Below are 23,575 nucleotides of genomic sequence, written 5' to 3'. Positions count from 1 at the left end.
GAGGTTACATTGAACACCATCTGGAAGGCGCTTCGGGACCTAACGGCGGTAGTAAATAACTTTGTTTCAGATATGATCTTATTGGAGAGTTGCATGGACAATTTGACTGAACCCTCTGAAAGTGAAAAAATTGATATGACAGATGAAGTTCTGTACAAGCAAGAAGTGGTTATGATCTTGAAAATGATAATGGACCAGAAACTTTGAATAATAAGGTGGATGTTTTTGTGGATGATTAATGTCGAGATTATTGTTTTTCCCAGAGTTCCAGGTATGGCTCCTAAAGTTTTCCTCAGAAATATTTCCTTAATTATTACTTCGAAAGGAGTGAAGCCTGTGAAAACTGGGATTGCTTTAATCAGTGGGATTTGAATCAGAGACTTGAGTATATGTATCGTTAAATAATTTCTGGTTTTTAAAAGAGAAAGAATGTAATCAGATGGATTATTTCTAACTAATATTGGACAATAAGTATGTTTTCAATGAAATGATTTGACTATACACCGTATTGGCCTTGAAGAAGCCAACCAGATGATCAATGTGGAATAATGAATTAGATGAGTAATATCTGGGGATAATCAGGTTAATACCATGTTTTCTTTTTTCTGTTTACTGTTTACTTGATCTCCTTGTCTTATCTCACTCTCCCTATTTTTCTTCACTTTGTGGTCTAAGAGAAAGATTGTATATAATCCATATATCTAGTTGGGATTGTTTTCTTCTTATATTGTATTAATGTGCAATCATCTCTGTATTACTGTTTGCAAGTGATCCTTGTAAAATGAAAAATTATAAATAAATGATTTAAATATAAAAATAAATATCTCTATCTCTGCATGTGCATACACTCCAGATCCTGCTCGGTCTGTTCCAGAAATGCTGTTAGCCTCCTCTGCTGGAGAAACGCAGCTGTTGCAGAGGTCGACAGTGATAATACAGCACAACTATTTAGGAAGGACAAAAAACAGCACAATCGAACCCCTAAAAAAAAACTCAAGAGAATATGAGAAGCCCACACTACAAACCATACACAAAAATTGACGTGAATATAGGATTTTTAAGAATTTCATTCTGCAATTAATTAAAGAAATACTTAAAGAGAGAAAAATAAAAGTCATAAATTCCTGAAAAATCCAAAGCTTAAAAAAAGGCCCTTTTACCGAGCTGTGGTAAAAAGTGGCCTTAGCGCGTGCGTCCTTTCCATGTGCTAAGGCCATTTTTACCGCAGCAGTAAAGTGGAGATCTATTTTTTTAAATTAATGGCCATGCGCTAATGTTGCCATTGTACATAACCATTACAAAAGATTAGCATGTGAGCCCTTTCCGACATGGGCTCATGCATTAATCCCATGCTAATTGGTTAGCGCACAGCACTGCCCACTCCCCACCCCCAGCTATGCCCCCGCTCAGTCGCGACTAGTGCTAATTGCAGCTCACTGGATAAACATCACATTTTGGATTTCTCTTTCTTCTCGTTTATTTTAGTGACCTTTTCCATCCACTCCCTATTGGTTCAATTATACGTGTTTGCGGTATTATTATTCTTGTGCTGTAACTAATTTCAAAGCACATTTCTCTCTCAATGATATCGCAAAAAATATTCCCCAGCACAGTTCACAAGGTACCAGACCCTTCAAAGAGTACCGGTAGAATTTCAGCAGACACAGCCGCCAGCGTTGGGGGTGTATTTCAGTCTTTATCAAAGCTTCCAAAACATTTGCCTCTTTTAAACGGGCATGAGCCGTTTCCATTCTGAAGGTCACAGGAACAGAGCTGGACAACATGTGGTTACTTTGATGACAACAGTTGTATTTTTGTATATCATCCGAAGGGCGTTGCACCTTCAAATGGCCATTTGAAATGTGATGTTTGTTTAGTGAACTCATGTAATGTTTATTTATTTATTTGTAGCATTTGTATCCCACATTTTCCCACCAATTTGCAGGCTCAATGTGGCTTACATTTGTCGTAATGGCGGTTGCCATTTCCGGATAACAGATTACAAGTGTTAATGCGTTAAGTTGCATACATTACTACTACTACTACTACTACTATTTAGCATTTCTATAGCGCTACAAGGCATACGCAACGCTGCACAAACATAGAAGACAGTCCCTGCTCAAAGAGCTTACAATCTAATAGACAAAAAATAAATAAAGTAAGGAAATCAAATCAATTAATGTGAACGGGAAGGAAGAGAGGAGGGTAGGTGGAGGCGAGTGGTTACAAGTGGTTACGAGTCAAAAGCAATGTTAAAGAGGTGGGCTTTCAGTCTAGATTTAAAGGTGGCCAAGGATGGGGCAAGACGTAGGGGCTCAGGAAGTTTATTCCAGGCGTAGGGTGCAGCGAGACAGAAGGCGCGAAGTCTGGAGTTGGCAGTAGTGGAGAAGGGAACAGATAAGAAGGATTTATCCATGGAGCGGAGTGCACGGGAAGGGGTGTAGGGAAGGACAAGTGTGGAGAGATACTGGGGAGCAGCAGAGTGAGTACATTTATAGGTTAGTAGAAGAAGTTTGAACAGGATGCGAAAACGGATAGGGAGCCAGTGAAGGGTCTTGAGGAGAGGGGTAGTATGAGTAAAGCGACCCTGGCGGAAGATGAGACGGGCAGCAGAGTTTTGAACCGACTGGAGAGGGGAGAGGTGACTAAGTGGGAGGCCAACAAGAAGCAGATTGCAGTAGTCTAAACGAGAGGTGACAAGGGTGTGGATGAGGGTTTTGGTAGAGTGCTCAGAAAGAAAGGGGCGGATTTTACGGATGTTGTAAAGAAAGAAACGACAGGTCTTGGCAATCTGCTGGATATGAGCAGAGAAGGAGAGAGAAGAGTCAAAGATGACCCCAAGGTTTCGAGCTGAGGAGACAGGGAGAATGAGAGAGCCATCAACAGAAATAGAAAACGGGGGGAGCGGGGAGGTGGGTTTGGGGGTAAAATGAGAAGCTCGGTTTTGGTCATATTTAATTTCAGGTGGCGTTGAGACATCCAGACAGCAATGTCAGACAAGAACGCTGAAACTTTGGTTTGGATGCAAGGTGAGATATCAGGGGTAGAAAGGTAGATTTGGGAGTCATCAGCATAGAGATGGTAGGAAAAGCCATGGGATGAGATTAATGAACCAAGGGAAGAAGTGTAGATAGAAAAGAGGAGGGGACCAAGAACAGAACCCTGAGGTACGCCGACAGGCAGAGGGATAGAAGTAGAAGAGGATCCACCAGAGTGAACACTAAAGGTGCGGAGGGAGAGATAGGAAGAGAACCAGGAAAGGACAGAGCCCTGGAATCCAAGTGAGGACAGGGTATCGAGAAGTATGCTGTGATGGACAGTGTCAAAAGCAGCGGAAAGATCAAGAAGAATGAGGATGGAATATTGATCTCTGGATTTAGCCAGTAATAGGTCATACATGGTAACATACATTTAGCATAACATATATATCATGTGCAATACATGGTAAGGAGGAATCAATTATGGTAATACATGAAAGTTCCTGAGTAAGAAATTGGGTTGTATCATACTTTAGATCATCGGCTATGAAGTGACCATATTCGACATAAAGTTTGAAGTGGTAATGCTTATTTATTAATGGCAAAGAGGTTAATCAGTCAAGTGATAGGATTCCAGTTATTTATTTATTGCATTTGTATCCCACATTTTCCCACCTATTTGCAGGCTCAATGTGGCTTACAGAGTCCTGTTATGACATTGTCATTCCAGGATAGCAGATACAATTAGTGAAGTACAAAGATTAAGTAAGAGAAAAAAAGAAGGGAGTTAGGTGGGTAAGTATAGAGGTAAACTTTCTTAACTGGTTGGGTTGGCGAGGTAATTTAGTAAGGCTATGGGTTTTCTTTGTAAGCCTTGTTGAAGAGATGTGTCTTCAGAGATTTACGAAAGTTGGTTATTTCGTCAATGGTTTTCAAGTCAGTAGGTAATGCATTCCACAGCTGCGTGCTCATGTAGGAGAAGGTAGTGGCATGTACCAGTTTGTATTTTAGTCCTTTACAGCTGGGGAAGTGCAGACCGAGAAATTTGCGGGATGATCCCTTGGCGTTTCTGGGAGGCAGGTCCACGAGGCCCAGCATGTAGGTTGGGGCGTCTCTGAGGAACAGGCAGGTACTCAATATATTTCATCGTAACAAAAAAAAGGAGTTAATCAGTCAAGTGATAGGATTCCAGTTATGTCTATGTCGTGTAAAGTCTTATTTTTTGGTGTTTAAGATGGGTGTTTATGGTATGCCTTCTTGAACAGATCTGTTTTCAGTAGCCTTCGGAAGATAGTTAGGTCTTGCGTTGTTTTTATTGCCTTCGGTAGTGCGTTCCAAAGCTGCGTGCAGATGTATGAGAAACTGGTCGCGTATGTGGATTTATATTTTAGCCCTTTGCAGTTAGGGTAGTGGAGATTGAGGGATGTACGTGCTGATCTTTTTGCATTCCTAGTAGGCAAGTCTATAAGGTCTGACATGTAGTTCGGGGCTTCCCCGTGAATGATTTTGTGGACCAGGGTGCAGACTTTGAACGCAATTCGTTCTTTTAGTGGGAGCCAGTGTAGTTACTAAAGACCCATCTCTTCGAAAAGACATACCACAAAGATCAAAACATGTGATACTCCTACATATATCCAGAATTGTCAAGAATGCCTTTTGTTATATCACTATCATGTATTCCATTACCATGTAACCCAAAATCCTACTGTAACACCAAATGTCTCTTCTCATTTCCACTATCCATAATGTATTGTAAGCCACATTGAGCCTGCAAAGAGGTGGGATAATGTGGGATACAAATGCAATAAATAAATAAATTAATTAAATAAATAAATTCTCTCTTAGGGGTTTGAGTTTTTCTTTTTCTTTTAACATAGAAAATGTCAAAAATATATACACAATGTTTTAACTGGAGAATGAAATTCTTTGTTTCAAAAAAAAAAATGGGTCTGACGTTGGTGACTTATTCATCTGTTACTCCCATCTTGAGAGTGGTGAGTCACCCCTTAGTCCTTGCTGCGTCTTGTTTCTCTGTAGAGGTTTTCTTTCTGTTTTCTTGTGGAATAAGGAATATGTTTATACTGTATTTGGCATATTCAACTCATTTGGAGCCCGTGTTTCCCTGAGGTACTCGTTTTCCAAAGCTGGCTACGAGATATATAATTCCTTTTCTGTAGAAACGTTAAGATTTTGTGTACCCCTCATATCATTCTATGGAGATCATTTTAGAAGCAACTATGCATATAAATCGTGGCAGATTGGCTACATGGGTAAACGGCTATTTCATAATGCTACTATTGCATAGGTAGAAGTCTGGAATCCACAGATTCAAAGGGGGTGTGGGTGGGCCCAAAATCTATACATGTAGGGGTTGATATTTAAAGCAATTTAACCAGGCAGGAGTCCAGGAGTAATTAAACTCTGGAATTCGTTGCCAGAGACTATGGTAAAGGCGGTTAGCTTAGCGGAGTTTAAAAAAGGTTTGGACAGCTTCCTAAAGGAAAAGTCCATAGACCGTTATTAAATGGACTTGGGGAAAATCCACTATTTCTGGGATAAGTAGTATAAAATGTTTTGTACATTTTTGGGATCTTGCCGGGTATTTGTGACCTGGATTGGCCACTGTTGGAAACAGGATGCTGGGCTCGATAGACCTTTGGTCTTTCCCAGTATGGCAATACTTATGTACTTATTGATTCTCATTGGCATTTAACTGGTTAGTGTCCTGAATATCAACACTAACTACAACAGTCGAAGCTGACAATTTTGTGGGCAGTCTAGGGGTGGAGTCAGCACTTAACCAGACAAATTGGACAGCATAAAACCCAGTCCTACTATCTTTATCCGGTTTCACTTACATGGTTAAGAGCTGAATATCACACTTAACCAGGCAAGAGATAGCTGGCCACACAAACCTGGATTTCAATGCTGGGGCCTGGACATAGCCCAGTATTGAATATCAGGGACATAACACCAGCAGTGACCCAAAAAATGCTGACTGCCAGCCACTGACTATTTACCCCGCATTTTTCCTATTAAGAGGGACTATTTATAATTGGGTTAAGTCCTACTTGTCTGGGCATGCTATGCAAGTGAATTAGGATGATGTGGAGGGGCATAATCGAAAGAGACGCCCAAGTTTTCACTTCCGGTGAAGACCGTCACAGCCTGAGGGACAATCACTTGCCTCCAGGGAAGACTGTCCATCTTTCGTTTTGATAATACGGTCGGGGATGCCCATATCTTGACATGTAGGTCGTCCCTAGACTTGGTTTTCTGATTTTCGGCGATAATGGAAACTAAGGACGCCCATCTCAGAAACGACCAAATGCAAGCCCTTTGGTCATGGGAGGAGCCAGCATTTGTAGTGCACTGGTCCCCCTCACATGCCAGGACACCAACCGGGCACCCTAGGGGGCACTGCAGTGGACTTCAGAAATTGTTCCCAGGTACATAGCTCCCTTACCGTGTGTGCTAAGACCCCAACCCCCACCCCCCCAAAAAAAAAACCTAGATGTGGGTACAATGGGTTTCTGGTGGGTTTTGGAGGGCTCACATTTACCACCACAAGTGTAACAGGTAGGGGGAGGATGGGCCTGGGTCCGCCTGCCTGAAATGCACTGCACCCACTAAACCTGCTCCAGGGACCTGAATACTGCTGCAATGGACCTGAGTATGACATTTGAGGCTGGCACAAAATATTTTTAAAGCTGTTTTTTGAGGGTGGGAGGGGGTTAGTGATCACTGGGGGAGTAAGGGGAGGTGATCTCCGATTCTCTCCGGGTCAGTTCAGGCACCTTTTTGTGCCTTGGTCGTAAGAAAAACAGGACCAGGTAAAGTCGTCCAAATGTTCATCAGGGTCGCCCTTTTTTTTTCCATTATGGGTCGAGGACGCCCATATGTTAGGCACGCCCAAGTCCCACCTTTGCTACGCCTCCAACACGCCCCCATGAACTTTGGTCGTCTCCGCGACAGAAAGCAGTTGGGGACGCCCAAAATCGGCTTTCAATTATGCCGATTTGGTCGACCCTGTGAGAAGGACGCCCATCTTCCGATTTGTGTCGAAAGATGGGTGTCCTTCTCTTTTGAAAATAAGCCTGATAGTTTATTTTGATGAATGAGTGGGTGTCACAAAGGGGTCTGCCCTGTCGGCTTTATTATTAAAACTGTATTTGGTCCCACTATGTGATGTGTTACATGAATTACAAGTGGAATTTAGGTTATATATTGACGACATTCAGTTTTGGCTTTTTTTTTATCCTGTGGATGATGATTTTTCATGTGAAGGTAGATGTGTGTTTGAAAAAAAAAAAAAACAGTGTTGGATGCAAGCAAGTATTTTGTCATTGAATATTTCAAAGACTGAAGATATGATTGTAAGCTGGACCCCTTTGATTGGCGGTTATAGCCCAGTTATTTCCGAAGGGATAAGGATTCCAAAACAAACTCAGATTACAAGTTTAGGTATTACCATTGATTCGCAACCGGCTCGCCTTATCTCATGTACAAACATTTCTGCCACCTCAATGGCTAGATCACATCTAAGCACCTTGGCACAGAGGAGAGTTACATGTGTGTGTGTACACATGCATACATGCTCATCCACACCAAGCACGTAGCTGTCCCGTCAGCCATAGCAACTCAGGCCAACGTTAAGACAACTGAACTGCCTCACATCCAGCCAAGTTAACCTTAGGCCCACCAAAACGAATTTCTGGTTACGCGCACCAAGCTGTCAGGACGCATCAGGGAGTCCGAGAGGTTCCTGACCAGGGAATTTGTGGACCAGAAAGTTTGCAACTTTTTGTTCTTTCCCAGGGTTATAATGAACAATTCCGGAGCAAAGTGAATGCAATAAACACTCCCAGCAAAAAAAACAAAAAACATTTTACATGCAAACATAAGACCGTACACAGGCAGCGGCTTTTGGGAAAGAAAAACTTTTATTATTCTTAAAAAATTGCACTTTTCACATTTGTTGTCAAATAGGAAAAAAAGTTTCAAAATTCCCCTTCTAGCCCCTCCCCCTCCCACAACCCCCAACACAAAATGGATAAAAAATAAAAAAGGCCCATAAAAATAAAGCTTGGCATTTTGGAAATAAGAGCAAATTTCACATCCCATCAGCTCCCTGAACTCTGGCACCACTATATCCTTTAACTGGACAAATGAGCCTCAAGGACACACTAAAATTTACTTTATAAATAAGTGCTTAACTACTCAAAAATACATAGCTATTTATAGATATTATTATACTTCTATATACAAACAAACACAAATCTTTAGACCTGACTTTTCATGTCTCAACTCACTGACTTTAGGATCAGGGGTATGTTTACTAAGGCGCATTAGCGTTTTTAACATGCCTTTAAAGTTAAGGTGCATTAAAACGCTAACACACCTATATATTCCTATAGGCGCATTAGCGTTTAACGCTCGTCAACCATTAGCGTGCGTTAAAAATGCTAATACACCTTAGTAAACATACCTTTTAGTCTCTCTCACACCTTGAATCATACACTTAGCCACAGAACCAAAAACAAATGACTAGTGAGGCTGCAGAAGCAGTCGCCATCGCTCTCCCAAAACTCCATAGACCACAAAGCAAAACCACATCAGTCAGATTTCGGGGCCAAAATTCAATTTATCTGAAATAAATTCAATGAAAACCCCCAAATCTCAAGGCCAGGCAGGAATAACACTCGCCTCTGAGGAAGACCGTCACAACCCAATGGACAACCACTCACCGACAGGGAAGACCGTCACAGCCTGAGGGACAATCACTTGCCTCCGGGGAAGACCGTCACAGCCCGAGGGACAATCACTCGTCTCCGGGAAAGACCATCACAGTCTGAGGGATAACAGTCACTTCCGGTGAAGACCGTCACAGCCTGAGGGACAATCACTCTCCTCCGGGGAACACCATCACAGTCTGAGGGACAGCACTCACTTCTGGGGAAGACCGTCACAGTCTGAGGGATAACAGTCGCCTCCACGGAAGACTGTCACAGCCCGAGGAACAATACTTGCTTCCGGTGAAGACTGTCACAGTCTGTGGAATAACACTCGCCTCCAGGGAATACTGTCACAGTCTGTGGAATAACACTCGCCTCCAGGGAATACTGTCACAATATCTCATCTACTAACTACATCATCCACCAATTGTATGTGGTAGTATAATTATAATGTGGTTCACGTAGGTCAACCAGATAGCTCCATGTCAAAAGAAACCAGTTCTGGTTTTCCTACGAGTAGCCTTGTAGTTCGAATTTCTTAAGACATAATAGGTAAGACAGGACTTGCTCAGACAGACCCTCTTCACATGATATTATCTGGTCAAGGCTAATTTTCAAAGCCATTTGTGTGGACATAGGAATCTTGAAAATGTCCTGCCCACTCTAGGAGAAATTTTTATAACAGGATGTCTATATGAGAAGTCCTTATAGGCCCCTATGTGCATATATAAAACAGGCTTCCACTGCCAGAGCCAGGCTCAATCACGTGCAAATGCCGGGGTATAAATTCACACCTACTCTGAAAAAAAGGTGGAAATGTGCAAATCCACATATTTTATAAACCAACTCTGCCTCCCTCTGCCCAAAGTACATCCCCAGGAACGCACTCCTGTTTTATACATGGACGCCCCCCCCCCCCCCCCCCCCACACACACACACAATGTTACTACAACCCCTTTCTGCCTCACTCACAAAAAAATAGCTTCATAAAAGGGTAGCTGGTTTTATTATCAGGTTGCCTAGGTCAAGAGGCAAAGAAGGCAGCTAAGTGTCATTATAAGTGCTGTGTAGGTATGTATCCCATACCCTGCATACATGACTTTGGTCATCCTCCCCCAGGTCACATACAGCGTGTACTTGTACATGTCAGGTAACTTTACAGAAGGCTTTTTACATGTGTATAATGCAAAAAAATATGCTTTGAAAACCATTCCCATAAATTAGATTAATTATGCGCATTGTCTGCAGCCATTGTGCAGGTCGGGAGTGGTAAGAAGGCCAGAAAAAGGAGGTGCAAATCTTCACAAGTGGTTTCCGCAGGGACAGTAAACAAAGGAAAGCTGCCCAGGCTGTTCTGCTTTCATTATTTCATCTATTCCCCGTTCTTGGGAGTCAAAATACAGAACACTCTACTTATTCCCATCAGAACTGAAAATGGCTACCTCAACTTCAGGAAGAGGCTAAAAACCTTTCTCTTCCCAAAGACTGCTTCAATCCATCATGACTTCTACTTCCTAGTATCATCCACTATCCTTTCCTTAATATTTTAGACTCATCCAATGGTCTCTAATGTTTCTCAAACCTCACACTAACACTATCCGGAGAACGTAGCGAAGGCGGTTAGCTTGGCAGAGTTTAAAAAGGGGTTGGACGGTTTCCTAAAGGACAAGTCCATAGACCGCTACTAAATGGACTTGGGAAAAATCCACAATTTCGGGAATAACTTGTATAAAATGTTTGTATTTTTGGGTAGCTTGCCAGGTGCCCTTGACCTGGATTGGCCGCTGTTGGGGACAGGATGCTGGGCTCGATGGACCTTTGGTCTTTTCTCAGTATGGCATTACTTATGTAATTGATTTGAACTGAATTGAATTATTGGTGTAAACCCTGCAGGTGAAAAGCACTGGTGGAGTTTGCATCAATGTGGAAGTTGGATTTCTGTCACCTTTGAGCACAGGCAATCTGGGTGTAAAAAGTGTGAAGCTGGAGAATGTGGAAAGACCGAACAGAGGCCTCCATCACGAATGCACAGCCCCTGGGATTAAAGAAAACGAACAGAAAGACAACTTGATATCAAGAGAAAATCCATCTCAATTCTCATTGTCTACATTAAGGTGATCGTATAGCTCCATGTCAAAAGGAAGACACCGATCCAGTCCAACTGTTATCCCTCTGCGTACACTGGGCGGCAGCTTTAATTTTCTTGTGGAAAAAAAACCCAAACCAAACACACACAATTCTGACATTGTGCTTATGTAGTTACCTGGGCTCAGGGGTTCTCAACTGAGTCCTTGGGACATACCCAGTCAGTTGGATTTTCAGGATCTCCACAATGAATATGCATGAGATAGATTTCCATATGGATATCCTGAAAACCCAGTTGGCAAGGTGAGTACCGAGGACTGGGTTAAAAACCCTTGGCCCTATTTATGAGTTATTTCTCAGCAGGATTTACTATTTGTGTCAAATATATATTAACATTTTTGTTAACTTTACTCTGGGAGGGGGGGAGGTCTATAGTAAATCAGTATTCTGTCATCCCTACTATGTTTGTCCATGAGCTGTATTCATTTGACTGGCTGTCAATGGAACTGGCTCACTTTTATTATATTAAGATAGTACTTGCTTTCTGCTTCTGCAAACTGCCTTCTGATTGGATTATCTGATAATTTTTGTAATTAGTGGATAGTAAAGTCAGCTGGTGCACGAGAGATATTTTTTTTCCAAATCACAGTAGATAAACCTTAAGGGGCCAATTTTCACCGGGGGAGGGGGGGTGCTTTTGGGAGCTTACATTTGGTTTGTGTGCTTGTGTACATGTACCTACAAATTAACACGCGTACAATCAATTTGTGCGCACAAAAAACAATGAATGCGAGCAAAATTCCCCCCCCCTCCCCAAAAAAAGCAGATGAAAATAAATAAAACTGGTTTAAAACTAAGACTAACTAAACTTTTTTTTTTTTTGTCTTGCACATTCTGTCTCTTGGTGCAGCTTGCAGGACCCAATGGAACTGCAGGATCACGGTGGAGCTTCTTTTGAAAATGCTCCAGCGTATACATCACAGGTACAAAAAAATCCTTGCAGATCTAAAAGGTTAACATCACAACAAAAAGCAAAAGGAGTGATTTCAAGGTGAAATCACTGCTCAAACATTGCCTCCGATAACTGCTGATTTTTATTTGCACCAAGGGGGGGAGGGGGGGGCAATGACATTTGTCCCATGAAAGTCCAAGATGGAACCCAGAAACATTGCAAAGCGTCGGAAGCCCTACGGCGCTGGAAGGAAGTTCTATTAGACTGTAGCCAATCGTAAAAGAGATTGTTACGCCAAACAAGAGGGAAAAATCCTTCATGAGATGCCACGCCAGTGTCTTGCCCACCTCCTGGGAAAAAAGATAATAATTCTCCTTGTTCTGGGGCTCTGATGGTTGCCTAGCTGGCCGCTCTATTAATACCACTATCATAATACAGAGGACTGAGGCCTTTGTCACCCTGAGTGATTTTAAATTGCATTCTTTTAGTGTATGTGATTTTTTTTTTTTTTTTAGCCCTGCAACGTGGCTGGAGTGGGACGCAGATTCTGTTCTGCGGACTTTTCACTGATCTGACTTTACCTCTAACGCCGACTCCAAACACCTAACATCGACGCACCTCCCCGTACAGAAGGATGCTGGTTCCAGCTGTCTCTGGTTCTATTTTTAAAGCAGCTTCTCCGTCAGAAATCCAAGGGGCCGGTGGTTAAATCCCCAAAGTCACAGTCAAAAAGTTCACTGACGCCTTCGCCTTCCTCCAGACCAAAATGATATTCCTGGCTCTGCGGTGGGGACAGGTTGATAAACTCATCAGACAGAAGGCAGGAGAGCTCTTCTCGAGCTTGCTGCAGTAAGGTGTCAGCAGAAGTCAGGGGAGACAGTTCTACTTCATTGGCAGTGCAATGTAAAGGCCCAAGGCTTGGAACTGATAGGAAGGGCTCTGCGGACAGGAGAAAAGTAAGACAAAGTTAGACAATGCCCCCAGAATTATCATAACCCTATATCAGCAACAAAGGCAGGGTCCCTCTTTAGCATTGTATGACTACTACTACTACTACTTAACATTTCTAGAGCGCTACTAGGGTTACGCAGCGCTGTACAAAATAAACAAAGAAGGACGGTCCCTGCTCAAATGAGCTTACAATCTAAAGAACGAAATGTCAAGTTGGGGCAGTCTACATTTCCTGGATAGAGGTGTAGTGGTTAGGTGCCGAAGGCAACACTGAAGAGGTGGGCTTTAAGCAGAGATTTGAAGATGGGGAGGGAGGGGGCCTGACGTATGGGCTCGGGGAGTTTGTTCCACGCGTGGGGTGAGGCGAGGCAGAAAGGGCGGAGCCTGGAGTTGGCAGTGGTGGAGAAGGGTACTGAAAGGAGGGATTTGTCTTGAGAGCGGAGGTTACGGGTAGGAACGTAAGGGGAGATGAGGTAAGGAGGGGCTGCAGATCGAGTACATTTGTGGGTTAGTAGCAGAAGCTTGAATTGAATGCGGTACCTGATCGGAAGCCAATGAAGTGACTTGAGGAGAGGGGTGATGTGAGTGTATCGGTTCAGGCGGAAGATAAGACGTGCAGCAGAGTTCTGAACGGACTGAAGGGGGGTTAGGCGGCTAAGTGGGAGACCAGTGAGGAGTAGGTTGCAGTAGTCAAGGCGAGAGGTAACGAGAGAGTGGATGAGAGTTCGGGTGGTGTGCTCAGAGAGGAAAGGGCAGATTTTGCTAATGTTATAGAGAAATGATAGGAGTTAAGAAAGCAGAGCTGCCTATCACTAGACACCTGATGGAACTGCGGGTCTCAGCTAGAAATATACAGGAGGGATCTTCCCCCTCCAGGTCTCTCTCTCTGGCTACCAGAAGCAGATCACACTTACTGTGATCTCTGCCCTTCACCAGGCTAGCTTCAGTCTTGCGGTTTGAACTGCGGGTGCCGGCAGGTTTCATAAGACTACGGGGCACTTTGGTCTTCAAACTAGAAGACTGAAGGCAACCAGGTATGTGTTGCTCTCCTTCTGCTGAACAAGAGAGCTGCATGGTTGGCGGCTGGCAGGCCCAGGTATTCATGCGTTGGGGGAGGGGGGGGAGAGAAAGCTCGGGGATCGCAGTCCAGAGCAGGGATGTTCTAGTGTCAGAGAGAGGAGTGTAAGAAAGACCCGTGATAAGTCAAGTTTTTTCTGCTTTGTCTTCTTTTTTGGAGAGACCTATTCTAAAATTAAAGGTGGACGTCCACAAAACTTTTTCACTTTTGTATGTACTTTTTTTTTTTTTTTAAATCACTGTCAAACAGATATCATTAGAAATGTACTATTTCAGGGGCCATCCCACATCTACATCCTCTCGGAAGGCAGTATGCATTCTGTGGAAATAGCGTGCCCTCTTTAAGAAAAGTATGCACGCTTAGCAAATGATAGCCATTTGAAAGAAAGAATAAACTTCAAAATCCATACACTGATTCATAAGATCATATAAGGAATAACCTGATTGACCTCCCTATCAGAAACAGATCAATGTCTTCACGTACTTACCTTAATCTACACCTTCCCAACTGCAAAGGAATTAAATACAAAACCTCCTATGCATCCAGTTTCTCCTTTTTGGGCAGCCAGCTTTGGAACGCTCTACCAAGATCCCTCCGAACAATTAACGACTATCTACCCTTTAGAAAAACGTTGAAGACCCATCTCTTCAAGCAAGCTTACCGTAATGACCAGAATTAACCTTATAAGCCCACCCACATGACTCCTGTTTTTGACGATGATTAATCTTAGACCATGTCGTAGTAGTAGTAGTGGTCTCCCAACCTCCGTCATGCTCATCCCCTAGTCTTCTTTTCTTCATCTTCCCTACACCATACCCCCTCCCAGTCTCTTTTTCCTTTTGCTCATCCTATCTTTGTTCACATTTCCATGTTAAATTCACATGTTCTTAAGACCTTATTATTACTATGTTTACTACAGTTTGTAATATTTCTCCTTACAAGACTTTGTTATTCTATTTACTATGTAAGCCGCATTGAACCTGCTATGTGTGGGAAAGCAGCGGGGTACAAATGTAATAAATAAATAAATAAATTTGAAATAATTGCCCATCCCTAGCTAAAATAGGGGTCCTGCATGTCACCCTGTGATCTTTGTCATTCTGCTTTGTTAAATTAACATACCACAGTGCTTCATAAATGTGCCGAAACAAGTGAGGAAGGTGGCCAAAAAGGCATTCATCAACACTTTGATTTTAAGGTATATAACACAGTACGCGATACTTAAACATCCAGCAAGCTAGACCACAAAGATTCTTAAAATTATCATGATGATGCTGGATGGCAGCTCAGTGACAATTCTGTACACTGCCAGGCAAGAACCTGGGTTAGATTCCAGGGTCTGCTCTTCTGCTCCTCGAGCCAGTCAAGCAGCATCCAGAGCCCTGGTCACAACAGCTGATTTAGGGTTCGGGAAGTCCCCCCAGTGGAGGACTTTGCTGCAGTGAGTTGGGAAGAGATAAATGCACAGGTAGGAATGAATGAAGCACTATTGGGGACCTATACCAGAAGAGAGCATCACTTCATTCAACATACAAGAAACATGTCTTGCCAAGGAAAGGAATCCTCACACACCCCATAGAGACCCCTGTTCCCTTTGGAGAAAGATCTTCACACACTCTATAAGAAAAATGTCAGGAAGTATTTTTTCACGGAGAGAGTAGTGGATGCTTGGAATGCCCTCCAGCGGGAAGTGGTGGAAACAAAAACGGTAACAGAATTCAAACATGCGTGGGATAAACATAAAGGAATTCTGCTCAGAAGGAATGGATGCTAAGGAGCTTAGACGAGATTGGGTGGCAAAGCCGGTGGCGGGAGACGGAGATGGTGCTGGGCAGACTTATACGGTCTGTGCCAGAGCCGATGGTGGGAGGCGGGGCTGGTGGTTGGGAGGCGGGGATAGTGCTGGGCAGACTTATACGGTTTGTGCCCGGAAAAGGACAGGTACAAATCAAGGTAAGTTATACACAAAAAGTAGCACATGTGAGTTTATCTTGTTGGGCAGACTGGATGGACCGCGCAGGTCTTTTTCTGCCGTCATCTACTATGTTACTATGTTACCTTGTAGACTAGTCAGTAGAGGAAGGCTAATGTCCTGTGTGGGGTCCAGCATCACAGATGTGTCTTCCTGACTTGGAGCCAATACTGATTGCTCAGTGGTTTCTTTGGAAGGAGTCTTCACAGGGCTGCAAACTCCAGTGACGTCTTCAGGGCAGAGGAACACATCAATGGCCCCTCTAGTGCTTTTCAGTTTAATCTGGAAAGCCTGAAAACCAAATCATCAGTGGTAAACAAAGAAGAAGTGGCCTGCCACGTTAGTGCACTTGAATAATTCTGCAAAGAGAACATTTAGGCAATACCTTTTTTTTTTTTTAAATTCAACAAAAAAAAGTCAGTCAAAAATGGCATTAGATTCAAGAACAAACTACTACTACTACTATTTAGCATTTCTATAGCGCTACAAGGCGTACGCAGCGCTGCACAAACATAGAAGACAGTCCCTGCTCAAAGAGCTTACAATCTAATAGACAAAAAATAAAGTAAGCAAATCAAATCAATTAATGTGAACGGGAGGGAAGAGAGGAGGGTAGGTGGAGGCGAGTGGTTACAAGTGGTTACGAGTCAAAAACAATGTTAAAGAGGTGGGCTTTCAGTCTAGATTTAAAGGTGGCCAAAGATGGGGCAAGACGTAGGGGCTCAGGAAGTTTATTCCAGGCGTAGGGTGCAGCGAGACAGAAGGCGCGAAGTCTGGAGTTGGCAGTAGTGGAGAAGGGAACAGATAAGAAGGATTTATCCATGGAGCGGAGTGCACGGGAAGGGGTGTAGGGAAGGACGAGTGTGGAGAGATACTGGGGAGCAGCAGAGTGAGTACATTTATAGGTTAGTAGAAGAAGTTTGAACAGGATGAAAAAACGGATAGGGAGCCAGTGAAGGGTCTTGAGGAGAGGGGTAGTATGAGTAAAGCGACCCTGGCGGAAGACGAGACGGGCAGCAGAGTTTTGAACCGACTGGGGAGGGGAGAGGTGACTAAGTGGGAGGCCAGCAAGAAGCAGATTGCAGTAGTCTAAACGAGAGGTGACAAGGGTGTGGATGAGGATTTTGGTAGAGTGCTCGGAAAGAAAGGGGCGGATTTTACGGATGCTGTAAAGAAAGAAACGACAGGTCTTGGCAATCTGCTGGATATGAGCAGAGAAGGAGAGAGAAGAGTCAAAGATGACCCCAAGGTTTCGAGCTGAGGAGACAGGGAGAATGACAGAGCCATCAACAGAAATAGAAAACGGGGGGAGCGGGGAGGTGGGTTTGTGGGGGAAAATGAGAAGCTCAGTTTTGGTCATATTTAATTTCAGGTGGCATTGAGACATCCAGACAGCAATTTCAGACAAGCACGCTGAAACTTTGGTTTGGATGCAAGGTGAGATATCAGGGGTAGAAAGGTAGATTTGGGAGTCATCAGCATAGAGATAGTAGGAAAAGCCATGGGATGAGATTAATGAACCAAGGGAACAAGTGTAGATAGAAAAGAGGAGGGGACCAAGAACAGAACCCTGAGGTACGCCGACAGGCAGAGGGATAGAAGTAGAAGAGGATCCACCAGAGTGAACACTGAAGGTGCGGAGGGAGAGGTAGGAAGAGAACCAGGAAAGGACAGAGCCCTGGAATCCAAGTGAGGACAGGGTATCGAGAAGTATGCTGTGATCGACAGTGTCAAAAGCAGCGGAAAGATCAAGAATGAGGATGGAATATTGACCTCTGGATTTAGCCAGTAATAGGTCATTGGAGACTTTAGTAAGCGCAGTTTCGGTTGAGTGGAGAGGGCGAAAACCAGATTGTAGTGGGTCAAGAATAGCATGTGAGGAGAGAAAATCAAGGCAGCGGCGGTGAACAGCACGCTCAAGTAATTTGGAGAGAAATGGAAGAAGGGAGATGGGTCGGTAATTAGAGGGACAAGTAGGGTCGAGTGAAGGCTTCTTAAGGAGAGGTGTGACCACAGCATGTTTAAAGGCAGCAGGGACAGTCGCAGTGGAAAGTGAGAGGTTGAGAATGTGACAGATAAAAGGAGTAAGAGTAGGAGAGATGGCATTAAGAAGGTGGGTGGGAATGGGATCAGAGGAACAGGTGGTACATTTTGGGGAAGAAAGGAGAAGTGTAGTTTCCTCAATAGTAACTTCAGGAAAGGAGGAAAGGGAATGAGGGGAAGGAGAGAGAGGGGAACGGACTAGTGGAGGGAGAGGTGGTGAGGTAGAGAAAGCAAGGTTTATCTTTTGAACCTTGTTGTGAAAGAATTCAGCAAAACCACCAAGGAAAAGAAATAAGAACATCTCAATCTAGAAAGTCAATCCTAGTTCCACATTAACTGGGGAGTTAGAGATAACAAGAAATAATTAAGGAAAACAAGACAATGAACTCAAAATTATTTGCCTGTAAAATTCTGAGTGGACAGAGAAAATCCCCCTCTGAATAATATCCATTAATTTGGTCTCTCCATACTGAACTTTTCCAAATCTGTAGGATCCATAAAACTATAATGAGAATCCTTAGAAGTCACTAAGCATTTGTATGGAAGTTTAAGGAAAAATGTTGCTCCCAAAGACAGCATTTAATGTCCATCTGTAGGAATGCTTTATGAAAGGCTTGTGTAGCATTAGCCACATCGATCACAAAAACCATAAACATATCTCATTGAGTTAAGAAAGAAACCAGGAGGGTAGATCTGGTCCCTATTATCTTGTGGAGATTCAAGAAACCGAGTATGATTGAAAGAATTTGGCATTTTAATAGTATGCCCATCACCCTCTTGCCCTTCCCTCGTGTCATAAAACTGCCCTGCCCACCTCCATGCCTGCAGAATTTTAACATTTTAAAAAGACAAATACACATCAAACATATAAACGGCGAGTGACCGTACTCACTCGCAAATGCGCAGTAGAGACCTTCTCTGCCCCGCCCCCCACGTCAATACGTGATGACGGGGGGCGGAACACAGAGGGTCTGTACTGCGCATTGCTGAGGGAGGGACACCGCCGTCTAACGCTCCCCCCACCCGAGTTGCCGCCGCCACCCACCTTCTACCCGGTCGGGCCCTCGCTCCACTATTGAAACAGCGAGGGTCCGGGAACGCAGCACTGAGCTCTGCTGAGCTGCCGACATCGCCCTTCCTTCTTCTTCTCTGCCTCTGTCCCGCCCTCGACGACGTTACGTCACACGAGGGCGGGACAGGCAGAGAAGAAGAACGAAGGCCGACGTCGGCAGCTCAGCAGAGCTCAGTGCTGCGTTCCTGGACCCTCGCTGTTTCAATAGCGGAGCGAGGGCCCGGCCGGGTGGAAGGTGGGTGGTGACGGCTCGGTGGGGGGGGCGCGAACTCAGAGGGGGAGGGGCAGCGGCGAACTCGGCGGTGCGGGCGGGCCTTTCAATCCCCCCTTCCTATAATAGCCCGTTTTTACGGGCTCAAAGTCTAGTATATACATATAGATCTAGATAAATATTAATATAATAGAGTATAGTACATATCTATGTATGTATACAGATAAAAATGCGAAGCAGGTATTCCCTGAGGACAGCAGGCTATATATTTTCACAGCCCGGTCCGGAGCTTGTGGCATGCTCCACTGCACATGTGCAAGTGCCTTCCTGCCCGCCACGAGAGCAGGGGACTAACAGTACAAAAACTGTATAACGAAGAAGAAACAACTCCAAGGGGAGGTGGGAGGGTATATGAATAATATATAGCCCTGCTGTCCTCGAAGAATACCTGCTTTATACAAGCTCTGAACTGGGCAACGCAGACCACGTAACCCACATGTAAGAGAATTAGCCTGCTTGTCCTCAGAGAATAATCAATATCGGTTTGATAGTTGACTCCAAACAGCATAGAGCAGATTTTGATTTCATGTACCTCTGCCGGGTCCGAGACCTGCAGCTGCGTCTCGGGTGGAGCCTTCATCACCATAAGCATCTGCTGTTTAGGGTCCATAACACTGCGCAGGTCTTGACAGCTAACATAAGCAAAGGTGTAGTCAGTTAAGGAGCGTTTCTGTGTACATTACTCACTGGCAATGACTGGAGGATTGTAATCCTTTGTCTACTTACTCTTTCTACTTCAGTCCACATTCGGGAGCCATCCTGCGTGATTTCTAACTTTGTTCCTTTAGCAGTAGGAGGCTATTAAGTACAGCCTCACTCCTGCAAGGCTGTATTACGATTATCCGTTAGTATTTTATTCTGTGTTTAAAAATTCCCCTCCAAACGTAGCCCCAGGTCTAGATGGACCCCTTTTGACTGACAGACAGGACACAGATGCTGAACTGGAGCACACAACCCATCCCCTTCCTGTCTCAGCTGATTCTACAATGGCTTCCTTACTATTTGCTGCAAACTCTAGCATAGTGGTATTCATCCCCGTCCTAGAGGACTGCCAATGGGTCAGGTTTTCAGGATATCCCTAATGAATATGCATGAGAGAGATCTGAATGCTTACTACCTCCATTGTATGCAAATCTCTCTCATTCATATTCACTAGGGATGTCCTACAAACTTGACCTGTTGGCGGCTCTTGATGACCTGAAGACCAAGGTTCTGGCAGATATCCACCTGCCATTTCTGCGAGAGCCTGAGCACCCCCAATATTGAGAAGGGTAATCTGTGTTAGTGACTCTAATCATTTTCAAAAGTTAGCTGCTAGGTGGTGAAGCACACACATCAACTGTTGACAGATGTATGAATGCCCCTGTGAGGGCAAAGATGTAGAAGGTGTTCAAGACCAGCAAGACTTGAATCCGCACCCAAGGGTGACATCACCAAGAGAGTCCCCAGCAACGTTTTCTAGAAGACTTGGGGCCATCTCACAGTGCATTTCCCCCCTTTCCTGCCTGCTGCTGTCGTGAGGCATCTCTTCAGTCTATTTGTAGCTAAAGGAATACAACTCCTTGGGGAAGTGGAAGGGTTGAGAGAATTCAAGTCCTGTTGTCCTTGGAGAATACCTGCCATAGTAAGTAACTGTTTTCTCTGAGGAAACACAGCATAACTGTGAATCCTAATGTATGGGGCTGCCTTCAACTGAAAAAAGGGGAAAAAGCAAAGTAGCACGTAACAGTCAGACGTCAACATTTTTTGGTGGCAATAGGCCATTTATATTTATATATTTCTTAACCTAGAATTGAAAGAGAACAGCCTGGAAGGGATGGGGTTGGATTCTATACCCTAGATTCTGGAGGACCATCTGTTCAAATCTACTGTGGCGTTTATGTTTTATGCTTGACACGTAATATACCACTTTTCAGAATATGAATCAAAGCGGTGTACAATTCAAGTAAGGCAGAAAAGAACTACAATTTCCCAACAGGACAGCTGAAAAGGGATATAGGCAGGAGAAGCAGGAGGTGGGTAAGAGCCACTGACAGCATATCAAAATCCTGTCTTGAAATTTCCTTGTTTGTAGGATACTGTATCAAACAAAGCAATATCAATTTTTTGAACCTAAGCAGTTAGAGGATTTTTTTATTAAGCAAATCAATAGAAATCAAACAAAATAAAACATGGAAAAAAAAATAAGATGATACCTTTTTTATTGGACATAACTTAATACATTCTTGATTAGCTTTCGAAGGTTGCTCTTCTTCGTCAGATCGGAAATAAGCAAATGTGTTAGCTGACAGTGTATATAAGTGAAAACATTCAAGCATTACTATGACAGTCTGACAGGGTGGGAGGATGGGGGTGGGTCGGAGGTATGCATGAGGACATCAAAGCATATCATTGATATTCTAACAGGATGGGTGTGGATAGGTGAGGGGTGGGGTGATCAACAGAGAAATACAGCTTTATGGTTTATAATGGGCTAGGAACCCCAGATCCTTGTTAAGTCCTTTCTGTTGGGTGTTAAAATATTCAATCATTCTGACTTCAAAGGTCTTACGTTCTTGTATGGTTTTAAAGTTACCTTTCAGGATTCTCACTGTGAAGTCACTGGTACAGTGTCCTGGTCCTGTAAAATGCTGACCAACAGGGGTGGGAGCCCTACTGGCACCAGTATTGTTCATGTGATGTCTATGTAAATTGAATCTTGTCTTAAGCATCTGGCCTGTTTCTCCAATATAGCATCCTTTGTTACATTTTTTACACTGAATGATATATACCACATTGGAAGATGAGCATGTGAAAGATCCCTTTATGTTGAATATCTTTCCTTGGTGGATGACTTTGGGGTCCTGTGAAATATTTTGGCATAGTTTGCAACTGGATAAATTACAGGGAAGTGTGCACTTCTGTTCCTTTTCAGTCTGTGATGGAAGTTTACTTCTGATTAGCTTGTGTTTTAAGTTGGGTGGCTGTCGGAAGGCCAGTACAAGAACGTAAGACCTTTGAAGTCAGAATGATTGAATATTTTAACACCCAACAGAAAGGACTTAACAAGGATCTGGGGTTCCTAGCCCATTATAAACCATAAAGCTGTATTTCTCTGTTGATCACCCTCCCCTCACCTATCCACACCTATCCTGTTAGAATATCAGTGATATGCTTTGATGTCCCCATGCATACCTCCTACCCACCCCCATCCTCCCACCCTGACAGACTGTCATAGTAATGCTTGAATGTTTTCACTTATATACACTGTCAGCTAGCACATTTGCTTATTTCCGATCTGAGGAAGAAGGGCAACCTTCGAAAGCTAATCAAGAAATGTATTATGTCCAATAAAAAAGGTATCATCTTATTTTCTTTTCCATGTTTTATTTTGTTTGATTTCTATTGATAACGTTAAGAGTGGACTAACACGGCTACCACACTCCTCTTATTAAGCAAAGAGAGTGTAATTGTGAAAATTTAATCCTGAATGTAACACTGTATAGTAGCTTGGATTAAGTCAACAGAGCATGGTGCAGTCTTTGGTTTAACAATTAGAGAATAGGCTTTGTTATATTAGCTTATAATTAAATGTATTTTTCTTGGATCAATTCCTAAATTGTGGTCGATAAGAGGTTTTTTTTTCTATTTCTCTTTGTATTATTGTTTCCCTATGATGATGTTGCATATTTCGTGTATTTTATTCAAGATTTATTGAATATTGTAATTACTAAAATTTGAAAATAAATTTAAAAAAAAAATCCTGTCTACGCACCCCTGGGAAAGGCCAAAGAAAATGAGTCTTGACATAAGATCGAAATTGGCCCTAATATCCAGTTGCAGCGAGTTCCACAAAGGGGCAAGGTAAAAAAGACTGAGTGGGATTGTGAATTCCAGTCAAACAGTAGACGGTAGTGGAATGTGAACATATGGAGAGATGTCCATGTCACAGCCCTGCAAATCTCCTCTATGGAGGCTGATCTTGAGTGGGCTACCAACGCTACCATAGCTCTGACACAAGATCCTCTAGTCAGCCCAGCATGGGTATAAGTGAAGGAAATGTAGGCTGCTAGCCAACTGGAAAGTGTGCATTTGACAAAGGCAGCCCCTATCCTGTTTGAGTGAAAACAAGCAAAAGGCTGGGTGGACTTTCTATGGTCTTTAGTCTGCTCCAGAGAGAAGGCCAAAGCACTCTTGCAATCCAAAGTGTACAATTCGCTTTCCTAAACCTTTATGGGCCTGCGTGTAGGAAAACAAAGTTGAAAGGGCTATTGACTGGTTAAGGTGAACTCTGACGCAACCTTAGGAAGGAACTTTGGATGAGTGTAGAAAACCACTCTATTAAAAAAAACTCAGGTAAGGTACATTATACGCTCTGTCGAGCAGTGACTGTCTCTTCATGTCCAGCGTACAGTACTGCGTATGTCTAGTAGTGCTACAGAAATGATAAGTAGTAGTA

The 23,575-nt window shown here is 43.4% G+C and overlaps 1 protein-coding gene across 1 annotated transcript in view; it reads right to left on the bottom strand.

Moving 5' to 3' along the window:
* Positions 1-11,927: 11,927 nt before the first annotated feature.
* The window catches only part of E2F1 (E2F transcription factor 1), a 45,450-nt gene continuing 33,802 nt past the window's right edge, over positions 11,928-23,575 (bottom strand). Inside the window, exons 5-7 of the mRNA XM_030212155.1 lie at positions 19,670-19,784; positions 15,838-16,042; positions 11,928-12,689 (exon numbers count right to left, since the gene is read on the bottom strand). Of these exons, the coding sequence (XP_030068015.1) occupies positions 12,433-12,689; positions 15,838-16,042; positions 19,670-19,784 (577 nt within the window). The 3' untranslated portion in view covers positions 11,928-12,432. The remainder of the gene's footprint in view (positions 12,690-15,837; positions 16,043-19,669; positions 19,785-23,575) is intronic.

This window comes from Microcaecilia unicolor, chromosome 8, assembly GCF_901765095.1.
Source record: "Microcaecilia unicolor chromosome 8, aMicUni1.1, whole genome shotgun sequence".
In the NCBI taxonomy this organism is placed as follows: Eukaryota; Metazoa; Chordata; class Amphibia; order Gymnophiona; family Siphonopidae; genus Microcaecilia; species Microcaecilia unicolor.
This window is presented reverse-complemented; position numbering and strand designations above follow the sequence as displayed.